This window comes from Girardinichthys multiradiatus, chromosome 19 (assembly GCF_021462225.1).
Source record: "Girardinichthys multiradiatus isolate DD_20200921_A chromosome 19, DD_fGirMul_XY1, whole genome shotgun sequence".
Taxonomy (NCBI): Eukaryota; Metazoa; Chordata; class Actinopteri; order Cyprinodontiformes; family Goodeidae; genus Girardinichthys; species Girardinichthys multiradiatus.
Window position 1 is genome coordinate 34,960,799 of NC_061811.1, and position 27,216 is coordinate 34,988,014.

A 27,216-nucleotide genomic window follows, 5' to 3' on the forward strand; every position below is an offset into this window, starting at 1 on the left:
GGCAACAATGTGTTTGTACTTCCTAGACTGTAAGTGTGGCCACTCTCTTCTATCTTCATTCTCCTTTTGTCTTCCTCAACTTTCTTTGCCCTTTCTCCCTCTTTTCCTTCCTTCTTTTTGTCTCCTCTTCCCCCACGCATGCTCCCTCACATCTGCCCAGTGTGTCTTCACCCTTCTCCTTCATGCAGTCTAATTAGGTCACCTCGTTCTCTCTCCATCTTTATTTCCTTTCTCTTTTTTCCTTTCTTTTTGTGGTGCTTCATCCATCTATCTTTGTTCACTGCTGAAAAGATCCAGAGGCCTGTGCTCTCACCCTCATATGTGCTTCTGTTTAACGCTCCCCCACATCCAGCACAGCTGACACATCTAATATTGAAACCTAATTCCTTCCCTCAGCCCCCCAGTATTCCCTTATGTTATTTTGCCAGGAGAGCTAAAATAATAAACCCTTGTACCATCTACACAGTGTAATGGAAGCCTTCTTCAGCCTGGAAAGAGAGAGATGTGATGTTGTTCTGGCTAACAGCAATGCAGTGACAGTGGAACTGACTGGATTTTTTTCTCCTTTTAAACAACCATTGTCAGAAGGTTTTTTATGTTCATTTTTGAAAGTGGTATTTGGTAATTGACTAGTTTTTTTCCTAATGTGACAGATTTCTCCTCATTACAGCACACAGCAGTCGGTTTGGTGTGTATCACTGAAAAACATAAAATCAGAACTGGATTTTTATAATTCATAAAGCTTGCTTCAGATTGGAGTAGCACTCAGAACTCAGTATGGTCAAGACAAAGGCAAATTCTAGTGTCTATCTGAAATGAGCAACTTAAACAACTGTGATAGAGATGGTTTGATTTTCTGACAGCCTGCTGATAAAGTGGGCTCTAACTGACAGGAACCATGAAACCAGTCCTCCACGTGAAATAGAACATGGATATAACTGATAGCAGCACAGAAGCAAAGCTACAATAGCATACAACACTGTATATAAAGCTGAATAACCCCTGAATTCATACCCCTTAAACTTTTTCCTATTTGTCATGTGATAACTAAGTCACCCTGCAGCTGTAATTTAACTGTGAGGTGATTTTATGTATTGACTAAATGCATGCCACACTTTTCAGATTTGTATTCTTAAAGAAATTTGGTTTTTTTTTTTTGGTTTTTTTACAAATACAGATCTGAAAAGTGTGGCATGTAGTTGTATTAGCCCTCACTGAACCAATATTCTGTAAAAACCCCGGTTACTGCGATTATAGCTGCAAGTTTTTAGGGTATGTGTCTACAAGCTTCGTACATCTATCGACCTAAACCTTGGCCCATTCTTCTTTTGCGTAATAGCATAAACTTAGTAAGACTGAATGGAGAATGTCTGTGAACAGCAGCTTTCTAGTCTTGCCACAGAATATCAATTGGACTTTGGTCTATAGTTTGACTAAGCCAATCTTACACAAGAATATGTTTTGATCTTAACCGTTGCATTGTAGCTCTGGCTACATGTTTAGGGTCATCCTGGTGCTGGAAGGTCTTTTACACGTTTTCTTCCAGGATTTGCCTGTATTTAGTACCATCCATCCTCTCATCAACTCTGAACTGCTTCCCTGTCCCTGCTGAAGAAAAGAATCCCCACAGCATCACCATGTTTCAATGTTTTAAGTTGTGTTCAGAATGATTTGCAAAGTTAGTTTTCCACCACATGTACCGTTTTGCATCTCCTCCCAGAAGTTCAATTTTGGTCTCATCTGATGTAAGCACCTTCTTCCAAATGTTTTCTGTTTTGTTCGGCCTTCCTGTTATCTGCTTAAAGTCTTGCTCATGCACAGATAACATATATACAGAACATGCTAAAGGAAAAAATGTTGCTACATCTGTTCAAGCAAAGTGTAATATTTAATATCATCATTATCATTATTGATATCCTATTTCACAGTTTAAAATGGAAAATATAAAATTTGGCAAAGGTGAGGAATTCTACGTAAAAATGTAAAGCACAAGGCAATGTCCCCAACAGAGATTAAATAATGGGTTTATTATAACTGAAAACTTCCAGCAGTATGCTTCTGATGATTTTAGTTTCTATTAAAACTGGTAAAGTGCAGGTGCCAGGTCAATAAAATCTGTACACCAGACAGAATAATTAACTAAGAGCTGGTGAGGTGTAACTTCTGTCTTGCTGTCAACTTCTCTGAAAGACAATTATTGTTAGAGAGAGTAGACAATGGCAACTTGACTCAAGCTTTCAATTTTATTCGTAATGTATGTAAGTGTGTATTTGTGTTTTAAGTACAAGCTCATCTGGCCACTAATCAATCTCTTTTACCTTCAACAAAGATACACACCCCTATCGTTGGCATTATTACTGCGCTCCATTAACCTCGGAAGTCAAAACTGGCATGTCGAAGTTTACATCATCTCCGAGTTGTAGCGTTCCACTTTTCCTGCATGTGTTTGTTTGTATTGCTGGCAACTGTAACAGCAGTCTTACAACAATGACATTAAACAATGTTCTACGTGGTAATTCGTGCATATAAACAGAGTTGAAACATCACGTCTCAAAAACAGTGGTACGTGTACGACTGACTAAATGTTACATAAATAACAAAAAACTGCAAAAAAACAGTCACAGTAAGAACGTTTTACTTCTACTGATGCGAGTAGCAACCATCTTGAATGGTGAAGTCGGGTATGGTCGTGTTGCCCTGACTTTCCGACTTGTGATTCCGACTTTCGCGGGCATTCCAGTTTAATTTCCTACTCAGAGGTCGGACATTCCGATTTTCGAGTACAAATGGAAAGCAGCATATCTATGGGTACTTTAGAAGGTCTCTTTGCATATGTGTGCTTGTGAGAGGGTCATACTTGGCACTCTGGGAGGTCAGGGCAGGGTTCTCATTGAGGTCACCAGATGTCAGAGTTGAACATTTCAATCAGCCATCTCCCCATTCTGTGTATGTGTGTTTGAAGATGGTTTCCATCAGATGTTTCTTGTCTCTAGACTTCTGGATAAGAGACCTTCAAAGAATACTTTGAACTTCATAAAGTTATTTTCTTTATTATCAGTTCATATCAACCTGATTGCAAATTCTGCACTGTGACAATTTTATAACACATTTTATGACCTTTAGACAGTTTTTCAAAAGTTGTTACATAAATTTGGTCAATGGTGCGAGTCGCTATCATTTTTCTGGAGGTTTAAGTCATTTGACTTTTCCATTGACATTCCCAGGTCATCTTGACTTTCATTTGGAATGTTCATGCAAATCACATATGCTGTAAAATTGCCTCTGCTCCCAGAACATGAAGTGATCCCTCTGCCTAAATCAGAGGCTCTGTAGTTTGCATTGATACCTCATAAAGCCACCTTGTAATCAGATTGGTTCCTTCGTGTTGTTTTCAGAAGTGTGATTATGTTGTTCAGTGGCCCCACACTCACTTTGCAGACATCTTGGCTTTTTGTGGGCCCGGCTTCTTACACTTGTGTGCTGAATTGAAACTAGGCCAGTTCGTCTTCAGAATGACAATTACCATGGGCCAGACCCACGCCTCGCTCTGAGGCAGGAGGGATACGGGGGTGACGATGAGGGTCTGAAAAGAGTTAGGATGTACAGTCGCTTCCGATGCTCGTTAGTGCAGCTGAGCAGAGGTCCAGGCCTAAGCTGAGTGGGGGGTTCATACTGGCACAGACCGGGGCGGGATGTTTAGAGGCAATGTCTATCTCTAACTTGATTTTGGGGGCTCTTTTGATGAAGCGGCAAAGCTTGGTGAAGAGACCCTTCCCCCTCCTCCTCCCATCTCTTTTCCCCTGTCCTCCTTGATCTCCGCCGAGCCATCCCTTGTCTCACCCCAGCCCCTCTCCTCTTGGCAGTCTTCTCTGCATCGGTGTGAGGTTGTCAGGCCGGCCCAGATTAAAGGCATTGTCCAAAGGTATTTACATCCGGCCAAACCATATTAAACAGAGATTAGGGCTTTTCACTGCACATTTGAGAAAGGAGAGGAGAAAAGTGAATGGAGTGAAAGAAGAGGGAAACTTTTCAGAGACGAGCAGGATTTACGGTTTGAGTAGTTTTGAAATGAAGGAAGAAAAATGTGCTCTTTATGAAGGGGGGAGGAGATAGTTGTTGTTGGTGGTGGGATGTGGGGGTAGTGAGGATGGCTCTTCAGATCCTGTTTGAAGGTCATGTGATACTGGCTAGTCTGACAGGTTGTTGAGCGTGCCAAACGGTTGGCAGCCGGTGCAGTATTCAGCATAGGAAGTAGAAGCTAAAGAATCTGTTGGCAGGAGCAGCGAGCAGACGAACTGCTGCTGCTGAGAACATCCCAGTCTGAGGCCGGCTGTCTGTCTATAAGGCTTCGGCACAGAAGGTTTTGTCTAAAAGATATTTATAGTGAAGTTCGATGTGTTTCATAAGAACAGATAATGTATTGTATTCACACCCCTTTTCACATTTTCTGGTATTGGGATGTTTTTTTGTTTGGCACGAGGAAATGCATAAGTCTAAAGTTTTATCTTGAAAATAAAAATCTGAAAAGTGTGGCTTGCATTTGCCTTCAGCACTCCTAAGTCAGTATTCTACTAGCTAGAGGAGGGGTCAGCAACCTGTACAACCCAAAGAGATGTTCTGCCATCACTGCTAGTAAATAAAATTTGTCTGGAGCAAAAAAAAAAAAAAAAAACTACCGACCCTTTTCAAAGAAGATAGCTTTTTAAGTTTTGTGAGCAACAATTTTATTTCTTCGTTTAGTCTTAGTTATTATTATTGAGTAATTTGATGGAACGTGTTTGTTATAAAGTGCTCCAAAATAAAGTTGATATTGACATAGGTTGGAGAACAAAACAAAACTTTTCACTGATTATAACATTCCCTATTCATGGAAAATGATTTTAAAAAATGACTGAGTTTGCAGGCTAATGAAAAGCTTATTTTTTTTCCCCTATCCAATTAGTTCTGTTGTGTAGATCATGTGGGAATGTTGCACGAAAACACTAAGAAAAACAACACCAAAACGTATGTAAAAACACTGCTTGGTTAGTGATCAATCACTTAATATCAACTCTTTTGTGTGGCAGCAAAAACGGTTGAAAAATGTCCATGTACTCAAACATATGTCAGCGATCTAGTTTATTTGAAACATAACCTTTAATAATTACGGCAGCCCTATTGGGAACCTTTGTATATTAAACAGTGTTAGCTGATCAGCTGTAATTAATTTTTTGGGCTGAACTTGCATGTCTGTTGCTCCTGAGGTTAGATATTGGAGCTCAAGTACACCTGGAAGGGTTAATGAATCAATACATGCAAATTATATTCATCTGCAAATGTACATGCACTGCACATATTGTCCCTGGTGCCAGGTCTGTACACATCTGGAGCTATGAGTGATCGCTAAGTGCCACCCTCATCTCAGATTGAAGGAATCCAGCTTTTTACAGTAGTAGAAGCAAACTAATTACCTGCAACAGGCCATTTGTTGGTGAATTGTTTGCTGCTGCTTTGGGAGCAGCCTGCTCTGCACATGTGGGAAACACAGTCTTGTCGTATGATTAGTTAAATATAGTGAGTAGGAGGAAAAAAGGGAGCCTGATAAAGATAAATGTCTCCCTGGAGCATCTGGAATCAATCACATTCAAAAGCAGCTTAAACCCAGATATCAAGGCTTTAAATAAGGTATGTGGTGCTGCTTTTCTACTCGACTCAATCAAGGTACCTGTTAGGGAAGCCAGTTCTGTAATCTGTTACTGTTTATGATGCGTCTTGCCAGCCTGTCTGAGCCTATTTAGATGATGTCTATGCCAAACCGAACATAGGTGAACAAGAGAAGCTTATTGAAAAAGCATTATGAATCAACCTGGCAGAATTTTAAACTCACTTCAGCATTTAAGGGAGAGGTATGAAGTTCAGAAAAAGATCTTTGACTCTAATCTCTCAGAGAAGCAGATCAACCCTCATACACACATCTAATTTTAAAACAACTGTTACAGTTGCTACCTTAAAATAAATGACATTAACAAACATCAAAACTGACTAAATTGTTTAGTGTCTTTTTCATATTCTGTCACATTACAACCACAAACTTCATCGTATTTTATTAGAAAAGAACAACACAAAGAAGCCAATAATTGTGAAGTAAAAGGAAAATGATATATGATGTTCCACATTAATTACAAATACAAATCTGAGAAGCGTAGTGTGTATTTCTACGACCCCCCAGTCAATACTTAATAGAACCACCTTTCACATGACATATCACTCTACAGCTGCAAGTGTCTCTACCAGGTTCATCCATCTTCCCATCAACTTTGAGCAGCTTCCCCGTCCCTTCCAAAAAATGTGTTCCCACATCATAATGCTGGCACCATCAAGTTTCAAGATGAGGATGCAATGCCCAGCAGTGTAGTGTTAGTGTTTTTCGAAACATTGGGTAAAACAATAAACATGACATGTTATTGCTGCCTGTTAACAATTACTGTCTTCCTACCACTTCTCTATAAAGGACAGATTTATAGGCAGAACAAGAAATGGTTGTCATGGTGTCAGATCCCATCTAAACTGTGGATCTCTATAGTTCCTCCAGAGTAATCATGGGCCTCTATGCTAATTCTGTGATTAATGCTGTATTTACACAACCTGCCAGCAAAGGGGGGTGAGTAAAGGATGCAATATATATATACTCAATACATACTGGTGCCAATTGATTCAGATTTTTATTTGGATTTTTATTTTTCAAACCATGGATCATTTTCCTTTCATTTAACAATTATGAAATACTTTGTGCTGGTCTGTCATATAAAACACATTGCAGTTTGTGGCTGTAAAAAGGTGAGGCCCATAGCCTGGGCCCCATTAGAAGAAATTTTTTGGGGGGGCTTAGGGGTTAGGTTTAGGGCAAAGCTGTGAATTGAGTTTAGGTTAGGTTTAGGGTTAGGTATGTCTTGATAAGAGTTCGGTTTAGTGTTAGGGTTATTGTTTGGCCATAGAACTGAATGTAAAACAAATGGAAGTCAATGCAAAGTCCTTGTAAAGATATAATGTGTATGTGTGTGTGTGCGTGTGTTCGTGCGTGTATGTATGCGTTAAAGAGGGATACGTTTTGGAAAGACTTCCCATATAAAGAGGGCTTTTTATCCCTGGGGCCGTGGCCTGCCCACTGGCCCCTGGAGAAGTTTGTAGAGGATAAATAAACCTCTTCAGACACACAGAAAAGATGGAGGCTGTGAACAGCACTTTAACAGACAACGCACCCCAGTATCTCAGAGACAGACTTTATATTATTCTGAAGGGCTATTTGTTATGATATTGCTCTGAAAGGGTAAGAAGGGCCAGAAGGGCATGGGCCTCTTGATTTATGTGGTGACTGTCCAGCCGGGCCACAGAACTACACACACATACCCGCAGTACTTCGTTTACAATGTACATACATACACACACATATCTGAACCCATATCCACATTTGCACACACACTGAAAAGTAGATCTCACACATTGCTTCCAGCTGGTGTTTGGTTCCGGCGATAGTGCTGCCGCCCTCTGCTCAAACAGCTTACACATGCTGCGCTGGACGGGAAAGCAGCGTGAATGTCGAGATGTTGATATGAAGCTGGACGTCACCAGAAAGCCAGAACAGACATTGGTTAATCTGCTTTGTGCACTTTTGTTTCTCTATCTGACATTTTTAGCGTCATAAAAAACCGTGCTAATGTTCGGAAACTAAATCGTCAGCACATTGCCTGCTACCATAATAAACACATACAGTGTTTGTAGACTGAATTATCAGGAGACCTTTGGGCTTATGAAAATTTGAAACGAAAAGTTCCTACTTTCTGTTGAAAACAATGAGGCTGCTCTGTCAAAGGGATATTTTTTGAAGTAAGGTTCTTTGATCCTTTAGTAGATAAATGTCATTTTCCTGTGAGTTTATAGATATCAGAATTCACCTATGGCCAGTTCCCAATCATCATTTTCTGTGAAGCTGTAACCTGCCAATACTGATTTTAGATGGTTCTGATTTCTGTTTAAGAATTAGAAAATAAGAACAGCATTCAAAATAGGTATTGTCACTGAAAAACAGGCTTTTACGGTTTTGCAACAACGGGCAATCTCGTATTAGCGACTTGCACTGCTACTGTGGCTAGCATGACATGAGCAGTCTCTATGTGTTTTTCTTGAAATTTCCAAAGCCGGCCAAGATTACTAACTTCGTGCCATGACAGCCTGAGGATTAAAGCTGTGCTTCTTTGAGCCTACCTATTATCTGCTTTAAGTTTTCTCTTATTTGCTTTGTTTCATACTGAATGAACTGCAGAAATCTCTCAACTAAAAAAGGAAAAAAAGCTTCTTACATGAGAGTGACAGTGAAAATATGTAACTTAGAGTCTTTCTTCCTCAGTAATGACTTCTAGAACGAAGAGTGTTGTTGTTGCTCACTTTGTATTGTATTGGTTATTTGAGTTTCCATCTGGTTGAATACTTGTGATATCCAAGTGGGCAATCTTCTTATTTCCATCAACAGCCTTTGTTTTTGGTGTGTTTCTAGTGTAAAGATAACAGCAGGTTAGACAGGCCTCCGCTTTACCTCAGTTTAGCCACTGTTATACAAAGGTTTCTGCTAGTGGGATGCAGCTTTGTCAGAAAGTACCACTCTACATTTTTAGAGAAGTTTAAAGCTGTTTCCTGAGGCGGACAATCTTTATTTTTATGTGAAGTTATGATCAGCTGCAACTTACTGTTTCTCTCTAGTGTCCCTTTTTCACTCGCTCTATTTACTCGGCACGGAACCTGTTGCGTTTCCATTGACTCACTGATGGCTTGTGCGCCATGCCACTATTAACGTCACTGTGTGACATTGTCCCATTAAAGTAATCTGCGTGAAACAAAAAAGCAACCTATATATAAAATTTCTTGTGTGCTTTGTGCGTCTGAACAGACGATTTTATGAGTGATCAGCACCCTGCCTGCATGCAATTCAGAAAGCTGACATCGTGTCCTTTTTCTTTTTTTCAGGTTTATAATTTTTAAGTAGTAAAATTATATTTTGGTTTGACCCACTCATTGTCTGCTATTGTAGACCTTAATATTATTGGAGTCGCACTTGAATTTTATTAATTTTTCCTTGCAATATCTCTTGGAAAACCTTCTCATTTCTCCTGGTCCCATGGCCAATCAGTGATCAGCAGTATGTCCGCGTCACATGTAGTCCCTATTCAGCCCCGATCTTACCTGCTCAGAAGCAGGGATGAAAACAGTAGGTACCAATATGGAAAAAACAGTAAGGCAAATGTTCGCAAAGTGGGCTGAGTGGGCCAGTGGAAAAGTAGCATTGGACTACCAAAAATTAGATTTAGCAATGTTGCTTTTTCCTTTACAGGCCTTGTAGTGTTTTGGAAATGGTCCCGGAGGACTGGCTATCAGTAGAATCCCCTGATTAATTGACTAAAACAAACTGTAGCCATCACCAATCGAATTTCGGACATAGCTCGCTGAGAAAAACGGCAACAATCTCTTGGTAGTGTGTAGGTGGTAAATATTAACTAATGCTGCATTCTGTCATGGGGACATACAACTTTTTAGTTTTGAGTTTTTGTTTTATTGTAAAATCTGCTCAGACCTGCTCAGGCCTCCATCTGACTAGCTGCTACACTTCTACTGCTCTAAGGATAACTTCAGCAATATGGCCTTCTCAGTACCAAGACCAAGCGGCACAGCTGGGCACACAGCTGCAGATTTCTTTTTTTTTCTTTTTTGCGTCTGGACACTTTCAAAATTAAGAATTCTTCTACGCATATTTTGTTCATTCAGAGAAGACCACGATAGTATTTCTCAAAGACCAGCCTCTTTTCAAACCTCACAGTACAGGATTTTCACAATGAAGCAGTCTGGACTAAAGCTCCGTGAATCGTAGATCTGCCGTGGAACGGTTGGGCATCCGCAAAATATGTGGTCTTTCAAAACTGGAGACACTTTAATGCACATCAGCTTTCGATTCTGCATTTCAAAGTTCAGAATTATATATCTGATATTTTAGCCTTGATGCTGAACAAGAAAAGTGGCCTTTGCTTTGTTTCTGTGTGACACCTGAGAAACTGGGTTCTTCAGAACGTGTTGCAGATGTCTTTGTTTTGTTTTGCTCTCTCTGTACATTGCATTTGTTCAGCCTCTGGCAGTGTAAACATCAAAGTTGTAAATGAATATTCTTCTTCTGCATTTTCCCAAGATCAAAGCAAAATGTCCACAAATGCATTGCAACATCCTGACTTACTGTTACCAAATGCTAATTCAATATGTTTGCTGCTGAAACTGTCACGAATAGAAATCTTTTATAGGAGCCTGGGTGAACCATGTGTTTAAAAAGAAAATGCACGCTGAATGCAGAGACTCAGAAAAGGCTCTATTGGAGGGGTTTAACTCGGTGAAGTCCTATATGAGCATGCCTCTACAGAGAATTTATGTGCTGTGCACAGTTGCCTTAGTGTGTTTTCTTCTCCTGAATGGAGCTTTTTGTTTTAACAAGAAAAGTGTTGTAAATCTGCTCGTCGAAGCCAGAGGCCACTGAACAGCCCCCACTGGTATATTACTGACTTAGCATCTCTAGCATGGATAAAGGCTGAATAAAACTAACTTTCAAATGCTTCAAACGCTTTAAAGAAGCATTTTGACTTTTATCTTATATTCACTTAGACAGCATTACCTGTTACTGTCACACACACAAACTAACTCCTCTATATAGTATCATAAACATTGCAGAAGTAATCACACCCCTTGAACTTTTTATATTTTGTATGTTTACAGTCACAACCTATTTGGGATTTGTGTGGTATACATTTGTACTCAACCCCCCTTCCTCCTATACCCCTTAATATGAACATCTAGCAACTGAACAATTACAAAATCATCAACATCACGTATATATTCATAAAGCGCTTTACAAACCAAAAGGCACCCAAAGTGCTGTACAGGTGAATAAAAACTAAAAGAAAGATAAAACTAATAAAATAGATTGACAATATTAACAGTAAAATCAGCAATAAAAGGCAGGGGAGAAACAAGGACTGGCCTAATAGGCGTCCTCTTTGGAATTAAAAAACACTTTTTAAAATGAGTTTTTAAAAGAGATTTAAAGATATTTAAAGTCCCATAACACCTCATAGAAAGAGGGAGATTGTTCGAGTCTAGGAGCTGCAGCTAAAAAAGCTCCGTCTCCACTGGTCACGAGCCGAGTCCAGGGAGCAACTAAATATTATTTACAATATTTAGTTGTTTACAGATTTGTAGGCAATTGGTTGCAGGGGGTTAATTTGTGGGAGTCAGAGTAAGCAGGGCTAAAACAAAAGCACACCACACTTTTCTGATTTGTATTTGTAAAAAACAATTTACTTCCACTTTACAACTATGCTGTACTTTTTGCCCCTCCAATACTAGCTGTTTGTCTACCAGTACTTTTTCAAGGCATTGTACTTATTCCTCAACAAGATGAGGTTGTCTTTGTCTTGCACCTCATCTCCTGTTCCCTGATCTTGCTTTGAGGTCATCTATTGGTAGTCTGTATTCACAGTCACAGCTCTAGGATGTTTTTGTCCTTTCTTCCATTTGTAGTTGTGGGTGTCTTTGCCAACATAAATCACACATTTAACATATTCAGAGCTGGAAGGGGGTGGAGGGTGGAACATTTCTGTGTTTTGTGTGTGCAAACAGGTGCATGTTGAGTAATTTGTTGCAGAAGCTGTTGAACACATGCTTATGTAAAGGTATTCATCCATTAGTAGCCTTACAAGTGGCCTTTGTGTCCTTGTGTACAACAAACCAGTTGTTGCCATTAGACTACGTTAAATCTTTATGATTGCATTATTGTGTATTTGAAATATGAATAAGAAGACATACCTCAGATAAATAAGCAACAAACCTCAGCATCGTATCCAAACCTGTCTTTCTCCTCCATCCTCAGTGCTAGTTAGCATTCTCAGGGAAGTTGGTAAACATGTTGATTTTTCCCCTGCTTTTTCCAAGCAGGAATAAATGAGTTGGTGTTTTTGACAGAGCAGGCTTTCCTCACATCCCAGATCTGTCTTCTTCTGAAAGCTGTAGTTTGCTTGAAGGCTCGACAGCAGCTTTTCTTGTTTGTAGCAAACACTTTGACTAAGTTTGTTCTTAAATAGGATTTGGAAAAAGCAAAGTTGACTTTTATGTAAAAGAGTACAAACTAGGAATGTTACAATCAGGATTGCTCTGCCCTCCATGCTGATGCAAATAATTTAAGAATAAGCATTTGCCAATGCCAAGTCATAGCCTAAAACTTCAGCAAAATGAATGCTTTCAAACTCAGTACTATTAAAATATACAAAAAAAAAATTGTATTGTGATTGTCTCATTTAACTCACTCACCTAGAGGTGCACTGGTCAGACTTTTGGAGCTGATTTCAGGTTTTTCTATAGCTGTGATTTTCTACTGCAGACTCGCCAATTTCTGTTTAAGAGTTATAGAATAGAAGATATAAGCGCAGCGTTCAACATATTTCTTTTATCCTTTCTACATCAACAACTGTCTGGGCACAGGGTGCGGAGGAGGTCACATACACAGACACAGACAGAACAGAATGTGCACAGCAGCCAATACAGTTTCTTATTAACCGTGAAATTTCATTGGATAGGCTGAAAAACACTTTGTTGGGGAAAACCCGAGATTTATTAGATCAACAAAAGAATTTGCCAGGCCTATCATACAGTTTTGCAGGCTGTGCACTAGAAAATAGACTATGATTGTTAAACATTGACCAAGTAAACTGAGGCTGCATTGGCGAAGCAAACTGTGAGTGCGGCTACCATAATCACAGACAGAAGACCATCAAGAGGCAACAGGATTTGAGTTAATCAGGCACATTGCTTTTAAAAATGCCTTTACCCTATTCAAAACTATATAAGGTGATTGAAATGATTTTTTTTAAAACAGAAAAGATACCGTTGCTGCTCCTACTTCTGCAAAATGTAATTCATATTATTGTAACTAAGGGACACTGGCACACAGTCAGTGTGTGTGTGTGTGGGGGCCATTTACCTTGACAATGGTAAATGGCCATGCCAAACGGTTTTCTCTGTGATGATTCTAATGAAGCTTAGCTGGTTTGTATTTGAAAGCACTTCTTTGTTCATTTCTGTTTTCAGACTCTGTATCCAGTGAAACTGCATTCCTGGAGTACATTGTTTTGGGCATGGGGGACATCCTGGAGAGGTCATGCAACTCGGTGGACTCCTCAGAGCCAATTGTCTGGTTCAAAGATGGCGCTGGACTTGTGTCGGGCAACCGGATGCGAGTGGGCCACCGGATGTTACGCATCATCAACGTGTCGTACGAGGACTCCGGAGTCTACACGTGCCGACTTGCCCATACCAACACGCTTCTCAGCAACTACACTATCAGGGTGACAGGTGAAAGCTCAGGGGGCAGCAGTGGGGTTGTTATTTGTGTTCTGCTATGAAGTCAGATCTGCTTTGCTTTCCCGTCTGTCAGTCAGGCTAACTGAAACCATGCTAGCTGTCTACCTAACGTCCTACAATGATCGCACTACCAATTAGGTGGAGAACTTACACAACATGTCCACGCAGACACACACAGGAATATGTGCTGTATATGCACCTCGTACTGGCACTGACTTTCATGGCTTGTTTCACACATATCTCCCCTCCTGATGCACAGTCAAAGGTGAAATTCATTATCATGGCTCTGCAGTGAAGGCATTAGTTAATAGAAATGCAAGGAGAAGAGGAAGTGAGGGTGGGACTGTGGGTGGGTGGGTGGGGGGTGGGGTGGGGGGTCAGAAAGCTGAGAGCAGCAGCTTAAAAGTCAGGAGGTGTTTTACCGTAAAACTCAGGACACCAGCTGAGTCTGTTATTGACAACTAATTAGAAAGCAATTAGCTCGCAACATTTCTGCATTGAAAACAGATGGAGTGGCAATAAATGCATGAGTTTACTCCCTCTCAGTTCACCCTCTTACCCCCTCATAAAGGAGTGTGTTTGGTTGTAAGCTGGAGAGGATGAAGTCTATTCCAGCACCAAATCAGAGCTGGACAGCATCTTCTTTATGCACAAAATATCAGAATATGTACAATCATACTACCTCAGCAATGGTGGTGTCAAGCAAAATTGGCTTTTATATTTTTTTCCTTAAATTAATTTCCCAAATAAAACAAGCACATCTGCTTAGCGTGCCTCAGGGATTAAGATAATTCTTGATGCAATTTCAATGCAAGCTTTAGTCAGGTGAATAATTTTAATGCTCCTGTGCCTGCTTGAATCACCTGAGAAGTTTGACATTGAACAGCATGTGACAACAATATCCTGTTTTCCCCTGCAGTGCCGCGGTTCTCCTCCCTTTACTTTATACACTGCCTTTGGTCTATCTGAAAACACACATAGTGCTACTGTGTTGGTCCTCATGTATTTGAGCAAGGTACAGATTCCCAGGAGCACCTCCCGCTTACTATCTTGCTTTCTTTCTGAAATAACAGTGTCAAACATGGTGACAATAGGGTGTCATGTAGGCATGGACTGAAATTCCTGTGATTCTAAACTAATGTAAAAACACCTCAGTTTCATAGTATGATGATACTGGCAAAAAATAAATTAATAATTAGATAAAATGATCTAATTAATTTTATTTAAAGCAGAAAAGCATCAGTTATTCCTATTACAAAAAAATAATATTGCAGCTATAATAACATTATCAATAACATTTATGTTGTTCATATTTTGATATTAATATGTAGACAAAAGCTAAGATTTAGTATAAAAACCCATTAAACTTCATTTTAGCTTGCCAAAGAACACTGGTAGTATAACAGTGAAGTTATTATTGAAGTACTGTATATTACTGAGTTATGGGAAGTAACAGTTAGCCAGACTTACACTGAAGTTTGTAAACAACCATAGCAATTTAAAGCAACTTTTATTGGTCTTACTGGCGGGATAGAACACTATGGTAGCGGATATTACCAGTCCACGGTCTCTTTAGTGCTGTTTTCTTCAGCAAAGCAACCTCCATGTTGCTCTCAGGAATTAAGGTTAATTTAAGTTAAAAGCCAGATATGCTGTGATTTATCAGTCCACCAAATATGAAGTAAAACCTATAGATTTTTCGTTCGTATCAAAAGATGGTATGTTACTGGTATGTTTCCAGGTCTTGTGGTTGCTTGAAAATGTACTTAGCAGACTCAAAATCAGCAGATGGTGGATTGATACAGTGTATGTCTGCTTATCTTTTTAGCTTTCCACCACTCTGATGATATACTTACATTTCCATCAAGCTCATGATGATATGTGGGAAGGGAATTATTACTGATAATAGCTACAAAGAACCTTTCAAAAATCTGAACTAACTTGTTAATAACAGTGGCATGTAGTGATGGTTAGTTTCCACAATATGACTTTCCATTTTTGCAACCAGCATTTTTTTATCTTTCTTGTGAACGAGGGAAAGGTTTAGTAGCCTTTTTTCAACCAGCTGACTGGCAGTGTGCAGAACCAGGTGGTGTAGCAACAAGGGACAGCACTGTGTTACTATGTGCTCTATACAGCCGAAAGCAAACTTTCGTCACTACAGCACTTTCTTTGTCATCTAATTCAAAGGATTTAAACTACTGGAACGGTTTGATGGAAGATTTTAGCACATTTTTAGGCTTTTTAAAACCTTGTTATATCTTGATACTGGTCACTGACACTTAGTGTCAAGCTTAAATCTGTCACATTCATATCTGTGGATCGTAGACATTGCTTTTCCCGTCACAAGAATTCCCTCTGCCCATTCTAAAAAAAATCACAGGTGAAGTCATTCATTTTCCTCACAGCTGTTGGTTCTCAAAAATGAAGCTGGCAGTAAGGGACGATAGGAGCTGTCATGTGGCATCGATGTAGGCTCTACACATAAAATCGTTTCCCAACAATAATGGCAGATAAACTCAATGCAGCAATCATGCTTGCTGAGCAAATGCTTCAAATTTCACTTGTATCTTTTTGCTTCTTGCACTTCTCATCAGAATCGATTTCTATGTGTTGTTTTGAAAATTCTGCTGGTGGTTGCCTGTACAAACCATACATCATCACTGCATCATATTTGCCCTTAGACAAGTCAGCCGGTGCGGGACTGTCTCTACCTTGCTTGGTGTGTCAGGGGCGTAACAGGTTCTTTCACAAAACACATAAAGATGGTAAAAAGCTGCCTTAATCCCCCTTGACTTATTCTGTAGAAGACGGATTGTGGTGTCTTAATGTCACATGTCATGTTGTGTCAGATTATGAACCAGACACATTCAAACAAGGTACACATTTTGTAGATGAGAAGTACTATGCAAGTACGTATCTGTAAGCTGTAGAGTGTGAAATATCGATGGTTTCAAGGTTTTTTAGATAATCATGCTAGTTTGTTTTGATCTTTTCACTTAAAGTACCCAGGTTTTACCACAGCTATCAAGCAAACTTTGTTTCCTTTTCGAAACCTTTTTACATCTACTAATTTATAATATGTCAACCAGCATGTTATTAACTTGTTTTCAGATTTAATTCCTGTATTGTTCCTGCTGCTCCCGAAGGAGCACAGAAGGATGGAGTTTTGAGCTCAGGTGTCAAATAATAGAAACAAAAACCTGCTAGTCAGGAGTTTCAGGAGCAGTTTTAGCTCACCGGGGCTGTCAAGGTAACAGCTGGCTCTCATTAACCAGACCTCTGGATCTGAACTGGAAAAGTTCAAGGTCACATGGAAAATAGTTACCACGCTGCTGGCAACAACAAAAAAGAGCGGTAAAGCAAATCTAAACAGAATCTGATGCTGCAAAATAATTAGTCTGACATGCATCACTTCTAGCAGAAAGTTTGTGTATGTTGCAACAATAGTGAAAAAGAAGTGTGTACATGTGTTTGTGGGTCCACTCATAGAAGCGTGGCGCTGCAGCACTAATGGCCCCCTGATTTCTATCGTCTATGGAAATGTTTGGGTTGCAATATCCAACACGCTCCGCAGAACTGTAGACTCATTCAGGACTTTCTCAGTGAACAGCCAGCTGTAATGTGCATTCATGCATCTGTGATTCTGTATGAAGGAACATTTGCACAATCATAAGTGTCCACACACCATTTAATCCTTAATTCATACACATTTCTGGGCTGCAGAGTTTACAGATGTGATTAATGAAATGTGTGTGCTTTTGTTTTTATTTATTGTTGAGTCAAGGTATATATGATCATTTTATTCTAAAGCACTTGTGTTTCAAATTTTTTAGATTCTCTGTCTTCTGGTGATGATGAAGACTATGATGAAGATCCTGAAGATGCAGGTAATGCAAATGGTGAATTATTTTCTACTCTTATTATCCATGCAAAGTCTAAATAATACTTACAGAATGAAAAAATGCATCTTTATCTTTATCTATCTTTATCTGTCCCAAAACAAATTTAAATGTGTTTTGGGCATCTTAGATCTGTTGGAACACCATGTTGTGTCCAGGTTTGTTCCATCTAGCCATTAATTTTGGTAACGTTAAGGGATTGGAAGATAATTCCTTATTTGTTGTGTCATTATGCATTCCACATTGTAGCATAGACAATTTGATCTCGATCTAAGCCAAGCTGCAGCAGATTGTTTTGGACATTAGTCTGCCACATGAACGCAGCAAGTACTCACCATGTATACCACATACAGGGGTTGGACAAAGAAATTGAAACACCTGTCATTTTAGTGTGGGAGGTTTCATGGCTAAATTGGACCAGCCTGGTAGCCAGCCTTCATTGATTGCACATTGTACCAGTAAGAGCAGAGTGTGAAGGTTCAATTAGCAGGGTAAGAGCACAGTTTTGCTCAAAATATTGAAATGCACACAACATTATGGGTGACATACCAGAGTTCAAAAGAGGACAAATTGTTGGTGCACGTCTTGCTGGCGCATCTGTGACCAAGACCGCAAGTCTTTGTGATGTATCAAGAGCCACGGTATCCAGGGTAATGTCAGCATACCACCAAGAAGGACGAACCACATCCAACAGGATTAACTGTGGATGCAAGAGGAAGCTGTCTGAAAGGGATGTTTGGGTGCTAACCCAGATTGTATCCAAAAAACATAAAACCACGGCTGCCCAAATCACAGCAGAATTAAATGTGCATCTCAACTCTCCTGTTTCCACCAGAACTGTCCGTCGGGAGCTCCACAGGGTCAATATACATGGCCGGGTTGCTATAGCCAAACCTTTGGTCACTCATGCCAATGCCAAATATCGGTTTCAACGGTGCAAGAAGCGCAAATCTTGGGCTGTGGACAATGTGAAACATGTTCTCTGATGAGTCCACCTTTACTGTTTTCCCCACATCTAGGAGAGTTATGGTGTGGAGAAGCCCCAAAGAAGCGTACCACCCAGACTGTTGCATGCCCAGAGTGAAGCATGGGGGTTGATCAGTGATGGTTTGGGCTGCCATATCATGGCATTCCCTTGGCCAAATATTTGTGCTAGATGGGCGCGTCACTGCCAAGGACTACCGAACCATTCTTGAGGACCATGTGCATCCAATGGTTCAAACATTGTATCCTGAAGGCGGTGCTGTGTATCAGGATGACAATGCACCAATACACACAGCAAGACTGGTGAAAGATTGGTTTGATGAACATGAAAGTGAAGTTGAACATCTCCCATGGCCTGCACAGTCACCAGATCTAAATATTATTGAGCCACTTTGAGGTGTTTTGGAGGAGCGAGTCAGGAAACGTTTTCCTCCACCAGTATCACGTAGTGACCTGGCCACTATCCTGCAAGAAGAATGGCTTAAAATCTCTCTGACCACTGTGCAGGACTTGTATATGTCATTCCCAAGACGAATTGATGCTGTATTGGCCGCAAAAGGAGGCCCTACACCATACTAATAAATTATTGTGGTCTAAAACCAGGTGTTTCAGTTTCATTGTCCAACCCCTGTATGTGCAGCACAAAATTGATGCAAGTGCAACCCTCTGAATAGGATTATCTAAATACAAGTTACACCTTGCTGTCTGGTCCCTGTCTGATGAAAAGATGATGAGGCGTTTGCTGGAAGTGAAACTGGCATCTGGAAGTCACTAAATTAACTACTTCATGATTAATTTGCAGAAGCAGTCAGAGTGCATTGAAGTGCATTTCCTAAACAGTCAATTCATCCTTATATATAATAAAAAAATAAACCAAGATCATGGTGTCATAGCAAAAGTAATATAGTCCCAAACTAGACCCCTGATCCAAGTACACATACAATAGTCAGTGGATCAAATGCGACTCACATACTTCAATTGATAGAACTTGTTCCACAAAATCCCTTTCATTGCCTCATGTTGAAATCTGTATGAAATGCATTTACCAACACGCCAACATACAAAGCATGGGAAATAACAATGTGACAATAGCTTTATTATTCCATCCACTTTGTGCAATCCCCCTGTATCTCTGGCAGCAACAGTCATCTGGCATGACTGACAGTGGGTAAGGCGCTCTTCATTTTGAAAGCACCCTGACTCCTCCAAATGTACTAAATGTAGTTTCCTCTGCCAAGGAGGTTGTTTTCAGTTGAGCTTGTCTGTCTGTTTTTCTCTGTCTTAGCAAATTTACAGAAAAAGTTACAGACAAATTCTTATGATTCTTTTTTATCAGAGGTGTGTCTTAGCTCAAGGAAAAATCCATTTCATTTTGGTGGTGATCTGGATCATGATCCAGATCCTGGATTTTTTTTTAAGGATTCTTCACCATTGTGGGATAGGGTCATTTTTAACATTTGTTACATAACTCCACAAATGCAAAGCACAAAGGCTTGACAAAAATGAAGGTAAAACATAATCATATGTTCTATTGTTTGCTGGAGTTTCTTGATGATTGCAACTGAATTCGGGATCTGGTGATCAAGAATGTGGAAAAATATAGGGCCAATAGAAAATTTGTTGGTGTAAGTTAACAAATAAGGCTAGAGATGTACAACTAACACCAAATTGTACCTGAAGCTCTATGGTGGGTGGTGGATGAATGCAGTCTCTGACTGTCTTGTTTAGAATATAATATAATATAGTAATTTTTGTCTTCCGGGTCGCCCAGACGTCCCACTCCCAGACACCTCCTCCAGCTCCTCCGGGTGGAGCCCAAGGCGTTCCCAGGCCAGCCGAAAGACATAGTCCCTCCAGCTTGTCCTGGGCCGTCCCCTGGGCCTCCTCCCGGTGGGACGTGCCTGGAACACCTCCCAAGGAAGGCATCCAGGAGGCATCCAGTATAGATGCCCGAGCCACCTCAACTGGCTCCTCTCGATGTGGAGGAGCAGCGGCTCTATTCCGAGCCCCTCCCGGATGGCCGAGCTCCTCACCCTATCTCTAAGGGAGTGCCCGGCCACCATACGAAGGAAGCTCATTTCAGCCGCTTGTATCCGGGATCTCGTTCTTTCGCTCATGACCCAAAGTTCATGGCCATAGGTGAGGGTAGGAACGTAGACCGACCGGTAAATCGAGAGCTTCGCTTTTCGGCTCAGCTCTCTCTTCACCACAACGGACCGGCACAGCGCCCCCATTACTGTGGCAGCCGCATCGATCCGTCTGTTGATCTCCCGCTCCATTCTTCCCTCACTCGCGAACAAGACCCCGAGATACTTAAACTCCTCCACTTGAAGCAGGAACTCCCCTCCAACCTGAAGAGGACAAGCCACCCTTTTCCGGTCGAGAACCATGGTCTCGGACTTGGAGGAGTTGATCTTCATCCCAGCCGCTTCACACTCGGCTGCGAACCGCCCTAGTGCATACTGTAGGTCTTGGCTAGATGGGGCCAGCAGGGCCATGTCATCTGCAAAAAGAAGAGACAAAATCCTCTGGTCCCGGAACCAGATCCCCTCCGGCCCTTGGCTGCGCCTAGAAATCCTGTCCATAAAAGTTATGAACAGGACCGGTGACATAGGGCAGCCCTGCCGGAGTCCAACATGCACCGGGAACAGGTCCGACTTAGTGGCGGCAATGCGAACCAAACTCCTGCTCCGCTTGTACAGAGACCTGATGGCCCCTAGTAAAGGGCCCCCGATTCCATACAAAACACATGTGGACCGGTTGGGCAAACTCCCATGAACCCTCGAGTACCCTGTAGAGGGTATAGAGCTGATCCAGTGTCCCACGGCCGGGACGAAAACCACACTGCTCCTCCTGAAGCCGGGGTTCGACTATCGGCCGGACTCTCCTCTCCAATACCCTGGCATAGGCCTTACCAGGGAGGCTGAGGAGTGTGATCCCCCTGTAGTTGGAACACACCCTCCGGTCACCCTTCTTATGTAGGGGGACCACCACCCCATCTGCCACGCAATGTTGAAGAGGCGTGTCAACCATGACAGCCCCACAACATCCAAAGACTTGAGGTACTCAGGGCGGATCTCATCCAACCCCGAAGCCCTGCCACCGCAGAGCTTTTTAACCACCTCTGTGACTTCAGCCTGGGTGATGAAAGAGTCCAACCCCGAGTCCCCAGCCTCTGTTTCCACCAGGGAATGCGTGATGGCAGGATTGAGGAGATCCTCGAAGTACTCCTTCCACCGGCCGATAATGTCCCCAGTCGAGGTCAGCAGCTCCCCACCCCCACTGTAAACAGTGTTGGCGAAGCACAGCTTCCCCCTCCTGAGGCGCCGGACGGTTTGCCAGAATCGCTTCGGGGCCAACCAGTAGTCCTTCTCCATGGCCTCACCAAACTCTTCCCAGGTCCGAGTTTTTGCCTCTGCCACCGCCCGGGCCGCGGCACCCTTGGCCCCACGGTACCCGTCAGACGCCTCAGGAGACCCACAAGCCAACCACAGCCAATTGGACTCCTTCTTCAGCTTGACAGCGTCCCTTACTGCCGGTGTCCACCACCGGGTTCGGGGATTGCCGCCGCGACAGGCACCGCAGACCTTACGGCCGCAGCTACAGGCAGCAGCATCGACAATAGATGTGGAGAACATGGTCCATTCAAACTCTATGTCTCCAACATCCCTCGGAATCTGGTCAAAGCTCTCCCAGAGGTGAGAGTTGAATACATCCCTGGCCAAGGGGTCCGCCAGACGCTCCCAGCAGACCCTTACTATCCAACTCACCACCAGGTGGTGATCAGTGGACAGCTCAGTCCCTTCTCAGTCCCACTCTTCACCCGAGTGTCCAAAACATGCGGCCGAAGGTCTGATGATACGACAACAAAGTCGATCATTGACCTCCTGCCTAGGGTATCCTGGTGCCAAGTGCACTGATGTACATCCTTATGTTTGAACATGGTGTTCATTATGGACAATCCGTGACTAGCACAGAAGTCCAATAACAAAACACCACTTGGATTCAGATCGGGGAGGCCATTCCTCCCAATCACGCTTCTCCAGGTGTCACTGTCGTTTCCCACGTGGGCGTTGAAGTCCCCCAGCAGAATAATGGAGTCCCTGGGAGGGGCACTATCCAGCAACCCCAACAGGGACGCCAAGAAGGCCGGGTACTCCGCAGTACCACTCTGCCCGTAGGCCGAAATGATAGTCAGAGACCTCTCCCCAACCCGAAGGTGCAGGGATGCGACCTTCTCATCCACTGGGGTAAACCCCAACATGAGACAGCTGAGCTGGGGGGCAACAAGCTAACCCACCCCAGCCCGCCACCTCTCCCCACGGGCCACTCCAGAGTAGAAGAGAGTCCAGCCCCTCTCGAAGAGATGGGTTCCAGAGCCCACGCTGTGCGTGGAGGCAAGCCCAACTATTTCTAGCCGATATCTCTCGACCTGCCGCACCAGCTCAGGCTCCTTGCCCCCCAGCGACGTGACATTCCACGTCCCTAGAGCCAGCCTAAGCATCCGGGGATCAGGCCGCCGAGGTCTCCACCTTCGTCTGCCGCCCAATCCTCTTTGCACCGGTCCCTCACGGTTCCCCCTGCAGGTGGTGGGCCCACTGGGGGATAAGCGGAAGACGACGAGTACGAATTTTTGACTTGTCTGACTTTCTCTGGAAATGATGTGACTCATCCATGTGGTCAACTGTAAAATTCATTGCAGCTTGCCGTTGTTGATTTTGATCAGTACCCTGTCAGAGCATGTTGATGTGAAACCTTGTTCCCTGTGGAAGGTAGCATTGCAGTTCCAGCAGTTTCCAGATCATTGTAGGCTAGAACCCTGCCTGATCCTGGATTGTTTTTGTTCATTATGACCATTTTTTCATCTCAGGTTTGATAGTTTGAGTTAAAAGATATAAACTCGGACACTACTGGATTTTCCAACAGGGTGGTGATTGCAAACAAATATCGAGGTACACACTAGAATGTGATTCCAGAATGAAAAGAATAAAACATGCCTCTTTATCTGTTTGAACAACTCTCTATATCATATGTTCATTCCAATATTTTTCAGGACCAAATTATACATGTTTCTTTTCTGTATTTGCAAGATCATGTTAAGTGAACGTTTTATGATCCACCATGTGTCTGCTATTTGACTCATCCAGAGTTTTACATCTACGATTGGCATAATATGGCTCCAATAACTTCTAGCTATCTTGCTGGGTTCATATTAAACCTTTACCCCACAGCACTAAATACTAGTGTTGGACAGATCAAAAGCTCAGATGTATTTTAGCAGGTAACAGCCCTCTAAGTGCTCTGCTGGGATTTGAGCTGATTTGGCATTCAGGAGCAAGCCGGGTTCAGGTGTAGGGTAACAAAGAACAATGAAGGATGGCTTCTGCCGACTTTGAGAGACTTCACACACTGCTTTCTGTCAGCAAGCACGGCTGCACAGAGACTGAAAGTGTCTCCTCCCCTCTGACAGCACTCGACCAGCCAGACAACACACTGCGCTGCCTTTATTGTACCATATGGAGGGAGACAGCGGGGAAGGTGAGGCAAAGACAGGTGTAGGGAACTCAGAAAAGAGAGTTGACATGATAGAAGTACTGTGACGGATCAGAGACAAAAAGAGGACAAAGGGAGAGAATTTAAAACAGACACGTAGGAGGGCAGAGAGAGTACACAAAAGAGAGACATGAGTGAATAGGTGCATTCTAGACTGTAAAAAGGTTCTAGGTAGACCAACATAGGAATATTTAATTTGACAATTTTACAGTGAACAACAACTGGAAAACAACCTACTGCTTGAAAAAATGAAAGAGATTGGTGCCAGAAGCAGAACATGGCAGAGATCAAGCTGAAAATCAAAGTTCCCTTCCAGGCTGCTCAAACCTCCTAACAACATCGTCCCATTTGAACCAAAGTAAAATATCATGACAATGACTTTAAGATGCACTACTGCTGTAAAAGCCTACGTGCCGCATGGTCATAATTAATATTCATACAGTCTGTGGTCAAACAATCCCTATATGGGGAGAGACAGATGTTGAAACATGTAGTAAAAGAGCAAGGACATTTTCTATAAGAAAAAGTGTCACATTTAATTGTTACTGGAAAAATATAATGCTACAATTCTACATGAAACCTATTTTTTACTTTGCTATTCATATTTAGGCAGATTCAGATTTTTCTTCAAGGGGTATCATGCAAGGCGATATAAAAACACCATTCAAAATATTTTTAGTCTTGCTCTCTCTTGCTCTGTTGCAGCCTGAACCAAACTCAAACATTTCTTAAGTCTCATTGAACAACCTGATTGCTTTAAAATAGCCTCTGTTTCGTTTTGACTGTTTCCTCTGTTTTTGATTTTAAATGCAGCACTGACAGTGAAAATAGCTAATTTAGTGTCTTTATCAGTCAGTAACAAATTCCATACAGAAGAATATGTTGTCAGCTCAACATGATAAAGTTTCGTTATGGTGCATTCACTGATCGGAAAAAGATCACATTTTTTTGTTTCCAATCACCTATCCAGAGTGATCAACCTGAAATGTTACTACAGATTTCTCGGTTAAGATTCCCACTTGAGTTCAGCACTGAATTTAGTTTCATTTTATAAGGATAGGGTTGTCACCATAGTTGTAATTTAGAGAGTGATCTTGCCGTATCAGAGTGTACCTGGTGCTTTTATCCCCTAAAACACTGCAGATATCCTCCTGTTGTTGTCTCTGTGCTGCGTGTCCGAGTGGATAAGCCAACACCTTTAGTGTTAAACCTGAATGTGGTGAATGCATAGCCTCGCTTAATAGTGAAAGCCTGGACTGCTTTCCAAATAGATGTAAGTGGCAGCAGAGGCAACAGCTTTCAGCAGACATGCTGCACACCGGTAAATACCCTCTGACTGCCAGACTTAATCTCTGGGTGTAAGTCTACCTCATGACATATGAGGCTCCAATTTCCTAGCCAAAAGGAGAGGGATTAGCACAGAAACATTAAACCTCTATCACAGCTTAATGTCCGCTAAGCCACTGCTAATTAGCAGGCTGTAGCGGGATGGAGCCATGTGACGAGCCACATGGCTAGCCAAAGAGTCCCTGATGGTGAGCGGAAGAACATCCACATACAGAGGACTCTACTAGGGATGTGACTGGTTAACACACTTGGTGGAAGAATCTGAAGGAAGACATTCTGAAGAGTTAAGTAGAATTAAAGATTATATATATAGTAGGTGTATAGTAGGCTATATTAATGGTGTTTTCAGGGGGGATTTGTAGTAGTAGTGTTAGTTTTCCTCCCCATGAAACATTTTACATGTTGACTTTAACATCAATTATGTTCAAATCCAAATAAAATACATTGGTTTGTTTGTTGAAATTTCCCAAGATATGGAACTGTTCAAGGTGCAGGAATATTTTTGTAAGGCACTGTAACAAGTAAAATCTCGGGCAAGTCGAAGATTACATCAAATAAGACTCAATGTTTCCATGTTTATTGTTTCTACTTTTATGCGTTGAAGTCTTGAGGACTGAAGTCTCAGTGATTGAGGTGTCTAAAACTGACTAATGTTCTTTTAAAATGTAAGAGATTCAGTTATCATCCAGTCTCACACAATGACGAGGACATGTGAAAGTGTTTTTTTAAGCGCAGGCAGTGCTCACAGTCCAAGCTTGTGTGGAATAAAAGTACAGTATGTGTGTGTGTGTGTGTGTGTGTGTGTGTGTGTGTGTTGGAGGGCGGAATGCTAACAGAGCCTAATCTGTGCCGTGCTTCGGCGCTGTGCAGCCTCCTTGTTTACCCTGGCAGGAGAGCAGAGAGCTGGACACCGGGCCATGCAACGCTGCTCCACAGCCGCCATTCCACCAACTCTGTTTGCCTTGAGTCCCTGCAGGCCCTCCAGCACAGTGTGCCTTCAAAGAGCCCTAGTGTAATCTGTAATGAAATCTGCCTGTGTGCTCGCAGGCGTCAGTGAGGGCAAATTATACAATTACGCAATTAAAACACCCTCTTTGCCTTCACTCAGAGCGGTGTCTCAGTGCCGGCAGACCTTGAGCCCCAGCCGTCGGCCGCTCTCCATGTCCTGCTCCATCTAATTGCTGTTGCACTGAAGCTAGGTCGACAGAAGTGCCACAGTCACGCCTCTATGACCTGGAGCACAGAGCCAGAAGCCAGAGGGAATGTGAAGATATGGATGCAGGGGTTGGGGTCCCTGCTGAATACTGAAAAAAGCTAACTTTGAGGCTTCTGCACTTAGTACCAACGTCCACACCAAAGAACGTTGTTGTCAGTTTGACCTGGAAGCACTTATGATGGTGTTCCTGCTGAATGATAGGATCCCCCCAGCATAATGATGCCACTGCCATGTTTCTTGTAGGGGGTGGTTTGTTTAGGGTGATGCTGAGTCATTTTTCAGCCACCCAAATTATTTAGGATGTTTGTCACAAAGTTCAATCATTTGAAAAAGATCAGTTTTTAAGTTTCCGTTTGCCGCCCTGGTCAAGGTAAAAATTAGCTAATCCTGGTCATCAGTCAACTTTTTGATCCACCTCAATTTTTATTTATTTTCTTTGTCTGTATATCACTCCCTGGTAAGGCTATTTTAGGCGAGGAATCCACAAGGATGTTTTTTTTGGGCTAGAATTGATTCCAAAGCAAATTTTTTAATCACAATAACGGGCATTTCAATTACTAAACAAGAAGTTAAAAGAGAAAAAAATAACTGAAGGAGGAAACCACGGAGACTCCTCCAACGTATTGAATCCTCATCTATTTTGAGTTTGAGATGTCATTGTGGCTGAGAGATCAGCAGCAGGAAAGCGTTTTCAGGCTTAGATGAGTTCAGGAGCAGAAGGACCACACATTTGGAAAGCTTTTCTTTTTTTGATCAAGTGCGTGTGGCTTACTACGATGCCAAGAAAACAAT

General features: G+C 42.1%; 1 protein-coding gene across 6 annotated transcripts in view; it reads left to right on the plus strand.

Annotated features, from left to right (window-relative positions):
• The window catches only part of fgfr3 (fibroblast growth factor receptor 3), an 82,351-nt gene that overhangs the window by 20,095 nt on the left and 35,040 nt on the right, over positions 1-27,216 (plus strand). For 4 of the 6 annotated variants that reach the window (XM_047344724.1, XM_047344723.1, XM_047344725.1 and 1 more), the window contains exons 3-4: positions 13,150-13,413; positions 17,259-17,324. In XM_047344724.1, the coding sequence (XP_047200680.1) occupies positions 13,150-13,413; positions 17,259-17,324 (330 nt within the window). The remainder of the gene's footprint in view (positions 1-13,149; positions 13,414-17,258; positions 17,325-27,216) is intronic. The other 2 variants (XM_047344728.1, XM_047344727.1) reach the window with 1 other exon arrangement.